The 5,000-nt window shown below is 43.8% G+C and overlaps 2 protein-coding genes across 2 annotated transcripts in view; one reads left to right on the top strand and one right to left on the bottom strand.

The window, feature by feature from the left end:
- Window positions 1–5,000, top strand: part of LOC143037389 (uncharacterized) — a 249,016-nt gene that overhangs the window by 173,155 nt on the left and 70,861 nt on the right. The gene's annotated exons all lie outside the window — the stretch shown is intronic.
- Window positions 2,677–5,000, bottom strand: part of LOC143037187 (uncharacterized) — a 3,254-nt gene continuing 930 nt past the window's right edge. The window contains exons 3-4 of the mRNA XM_076205302.1: window positions 4,270–4,746; window positions 2,677–3,477 (exon numbers count right to left, since the gene is read on the bottom strand). Coding sequence (XP_076061417.1) covers window positions 3,047–3,477; window positions 4,270–4,746 — 908 coding nt within the window. The 3' untranslated portion in view covers window positions 2,677–3,046. The remainder of the gene's footprint in view (window positions 3,478–4,269; window positions 4,747–5,000) is intronic.

Genomic DNA, 5,000 nt, shown 5'->3' with positions numbered 1-5,000 from the left:
GCTGATTCTTATAGTAATGTCTTTTCGAATGTATAGAGTGTGATACACTACCTAGTCCTGACTATAAGGGGTTCTGAAGTTGGAAAAAGTAAGCAAGGGGAACACGAGCATATAAACATGCCCTTTTGGAGTCGAGTGTCGTGTATGTTCTATGTAAGGTAATATGCAGTTGTATTTATACAGGGATGAGATGGAGCCGTTTGGCAAATTGCAAATATTCCTCCGCGTCCGAATGAATAAATTGAAGGGGAAAAAATGAGGTTTTGAATAATAAATTGATAAAGGATTACAAATGATTACAAAGGCAGAGCATGCCGACAGGAGACCTTTTGGTCCATATCTAAGTCGGATGTGAAAAAAAATAATAATAATAATAAATTGCTAAATAAAAACTATAATAATGTAAATAACAAATAAAATACATAAATAAATGCATATGTATAGTTAAATAACAAACAAACAGGTAAATAGTAAATAATAATAATTTCCCGTGTCCTCCTTTTCCTTCCTGTCGGAGGTGGTGGAGGGGTGGATGAGGAGGGCGAAGTCTGTGCGTGGAGGAAAGAGGAGGAGGAGGAGAAGAAAGAAGGAATGAAGGAGAGAGAGAGAGCGAGAGCGCTTCTTGTAAGTTCAGGACAAGTGCTACTTGGGCAGCAGAAGGACGACCAGGCGAAGGATGACTTGGCAGCCCCTGTTATAAGACGCATAAAGGATAAGATGTATTTCTTGCAGGATTACAAGGAAGATCCCAAGGAGGTGGCAAGGGACAATACACGCCAATGTGATTGGAGATCCTAAACACAATTTCATGTATACCCGCACATATGCGCACGCACACGCACACACAGTCACGCGCACACATACAGTCGCATACAAGCACACATGCACACGCACACAAACATGCAGGTGCAATTGAACACCAACACACACACACACACACACACACACACACACACACACACACACACACACACACACACACACACACACACACACACACACACACTGACACACACACACACACACTGACACACACACACACACACACACTGATACACACACATAGACACACACACGCGCGCAATACACACGAACACACACACACACACACACGCACATACATACACACAAATATTCCACAAATATTCATTACGAGACAAAAAATTTCGCGAATAGAATAGAATCACCTTTCCCTTGCAGTGCATAGAGATAGACACTTGTAAACAGTCTGAGAAAGACATCTATGTAAACAATCTGATAGGCACTTGTAAACAATCTGATAGACACCTGTGTAAACAATCTGAGAGAGAGACTTTTAAACAATCTGAGATTGACATTTGTAAACAGTCAGATACATAGACACTTGTAAACAGTCTGAGAGATAGACACTTGTAAACAATCTGAGAGATAGACACCTGCAAACAATCTGAGAGACAGACACTTGTAAACAATCTGAGAGACACTTGTAAAGAACCTGAGGGATAGACACCTGACCTGTGTAAACAATCTGTGGGACACTTGTAAACAATCTGAGAGATAGACTTTTGTAAAAAAAGAAAAAAAAATCTGAGAGATAGACTTTTGTAAAAAAAGAAAAAAAAAATCAGAGATAGACACTTGTAAACAATCTGAGAGACACCTGTGTAAACAATCTGAGAGATAGACACTTGTAAACATTCTGAGAGACACCTGTGTGAACAATCTAAGAGACAGACAATTGTAAACAATCTGAGAGATAGACACTTGTAAACAATCTGAGACACTTGTAAACAATCTGAGAGACATTTCTAAACAATCTGATAGACCCTGCTCCTTGTAAACAAGCTGAGAGATAGACACTTGTGTAAACATGAGGGATAGACATTCATAAGCAATCTGAAAGATAGACACTTATCTAAACAGTGTATCACACTCTATACATTCGAAAAAACCAAAGCCATAAGAATCAACGTCCTTTCAAAGAAGAAAAAGAAAAAGGGGCCTACGTCATAGGGACGCATATCTGCGGACGAAGCCGTCACCCTTGCCCTATGTGCTTGGACTGTTAGGGGCAAGTGACAATCACTGTTGGGAATCGGAGACAAGTGCGAGATATGAGCCCACAACTGATTAGACAATTCCTACTATCTAGTGACATAAACAGACCTACCCTAAAGAACGCACCAATTTTTTTTTTTTATTTTTTTTTTTTTTTCCAAAGAGATCTGCGGGAGACAGACTAGAGGACCGTTGAAAGATGCTGCGTGGCTGCGGTTTTCCATTTCGCTAAACTTGAAGGAACATTTATTACATTATTCAGATTTTGCCTTCATTCTATGGCTGTCTACAGACACTAAGTTTCTCAGCTTGTATTTCATCAATGAAATCTGTTGCTACATTGTATAACTTGTCAAAATCAAATAATATCATATTTTAGGTGAAAGAGTCTCATATCCTCCATGCGCCCCTTAGTAGAATTCAGGTTACGAAGGTATGAATAAAACGACGGTTTTTTTTTTCTTATCAATATTATGGTTTGCTTTACAATGCAGTAGACATTCTATAGACATTCTATGGTTTACACTCCAAATGCTTCTGCAGAATATGGACTTGTTTAAATCTATCTTAAACTAGAAAACGTCTCACCCACCCACGCTCGGCCGTGAGAGACCCGTCGTGGGGCAAAGCCCTGTCAGTTGCGGCGAGCCGTTGGCTCTTTTGTACGCGGCGACCAATTACATTCACCACGATGCACATTGTACAGTCTGTTCGAACGCTTCCTTTCAGCTCAAGATGACTGAAGGGGGTCTTCCGTTCTGAACTAGGACTTCTTACACTGCTATGAAGGTGCGCCTCGATGGTTCTGCCCCTCGACGGACGACTTCGATGAGAGGATTGATCAACACAACGAGTTACAACAAGTTTCCACGACAACGCATGCCGACAGAAGACTTTCGGTCCACAACGAGATCGGGTGAAGCAGAAAAAAGAAAAACCCTTGCTCTCTTCTCCATCTTACTCTGTCGTGACCAATTAGGAGAACTTATAAGACAAAGTGAAGTAAAAACTAGTTTTCAATCCAATGGTTTTCGTAATACCATTTTGTTTCATGTTCGTTCTCCCCGGGCACTCCTGGGGGTCCAGATGTTTGCACACGAAGATTACAGTAAGCTTGATGTCTCACGCCCACTGCAGGCGTGGAGTCTGGCATACATGGGTTGACTTCTTTCATGTCCTTGTCCACGGCCCTCGTGGCTTCCAGTTTCGGACCTACGAATTCGCAGTAGTCCCCCTCCGCCTTTGCCTCGCTGGTCGGCTTCACGTCAGCTTCCTGGCCTCGACCTCGACCTCGGCGACCGCTGAGGCAGACGCAGCCCAAGGTCACTGCGAGGACTGCAACAAAAATGCCGAGGATGACGGTCGTGATCGGAAATTCAGAAGTAGTAGGCCTAGTATGGGCGCAGAACAAGTCTTGGGTAAGCTTTCCGTGTCCACTGTCTGCCTCAAAGAAGAAAGAGAACACGTCGTATTAGTTCCTGAGACAAACATGGGGGAAACGGTGTGTGTGTGTGTGTGTGTGTGTGTGTGTGTGTGTGTGTGTGTGTGTGTGTGTGTGTGTGTGTGTGTGTGTGTGTGTGTGTGTGTGCGTGTGTGTGTCTGTGTGTCTATGTCTATGTTTGGTGGGGGTTTCTGGGGGAAGAGGGGACACGTTTCCGATTTACTATAATAGCACTCCAAGAAAAAAAAAAGATGAACCAAAATTCAGAGGTTCAACTTTGGATTCTGTTTGTCCTTCTTTGTCTTTGACATTCGCCCGCACTGCATGGCCCCTCTGTGCCTGAATCCAAAGATTCTGCTTCCGAGATCTTTCAATGGGACTTGACCTTACCAAGCAAACACCTTCTATTGACAGCTGCTACAGACCGGCCAGGGCAAATTCTTGGTCACATCCACATATACGAGCACGCATGATCTCACTCTCTCTCTCTCTCTCTCTCACACACACACACACACACACACACACACACACACACACACACACACACACACACACACACACACACACACACACACACACACACAAACAAACAATAACCTGCATATGGAAAAAATCCCGTCTGTAAGTGTATCATCTTTCTGGTGGGTGCATGATTCGTCGCAAGTCTGATCATCCCTGTCCGGGGTTGTGACGAGTGGGTTGGGAAGGTGGTGGATGAGGGAGGGAGTGGGTGTTGACAAGTCTCCTTCCCCAAACGACAGAAAGAAAACTTATCAGCGGAACCTACTCACCTTCAGCCTCGTAGGGAGGGATTTCCCAAAAGACCAACGAGTAACTCGCCTTTCTGGGGAGATGGACCATAACGCCGAGTCTTTTCCCCCACGTGGTGACTTCGTCGGAGCGGTTATGCAAGAGGACACTCACTCTGAATACTTCTTCTTCTTCGAAGTATTTCCGGTCCCTCTCGATCTCAAGCCTGAAGCGTCCAGATCTAGAGTCCTGTACGCGGTCCCAGTTGCCCTTCCAAAATCCTAACAAGACTCCTGCCACTTCCCGGTTGGCGTTTTCTAAGACGGTGAGGTTGGCAACCTGTATCCCATTCTTTTCAATGGGGTACGTGATGCCTGTAGTTCTGTCCGGAGGAACGTCCAAGTGAACGTAAGAAATGATTGTAGGAGATTCAGCAGATATTATTTTTCTCCGTGGGAATTCAGTGGTTATCTTTTTTCTCCATGGTGAACTGGTTGCAGGTTGTTTTGGAACGTCCTCTTAACAGGAAGATAAGGTAGATAAAGTTGAATATCAGGTGGAGAAACAGGAAGAAAGGGCTATGGATTACAATCTTAGAAAGTATTCATATTAGATATAGACAGGCATGACGTATGTAAAATATGTATAGGGTACGCACACACACACACACACACACACACACACACACACACACACACACACACGCACGCAAACACGCACTCAAATGCTCACTTACACACACACACACACACACACGCACGCAAGCACGCAT

This window comes from Oratosquilla oratoria, chromosome 22, assembly GCF_046742065.1.
Source record: "Oratosquilla oratoria isolate Oo_2021 chromosome 22, ASM4674206v1, whole genome shotgun sequence".
Taxonomy (NCBI): domain Eukaryota; kingdom Metazoa; phylum Arthropoda; class Malacostraca; order Stomatopoda; family Squillidae; genus Oratosquilla; species Oratosquilla oratoria.
The sequence above is the reverse complement of the archived record's forward strand: the minus strand, read 5'-3'. Positions and strand labels throughout refer to the sequence as shown.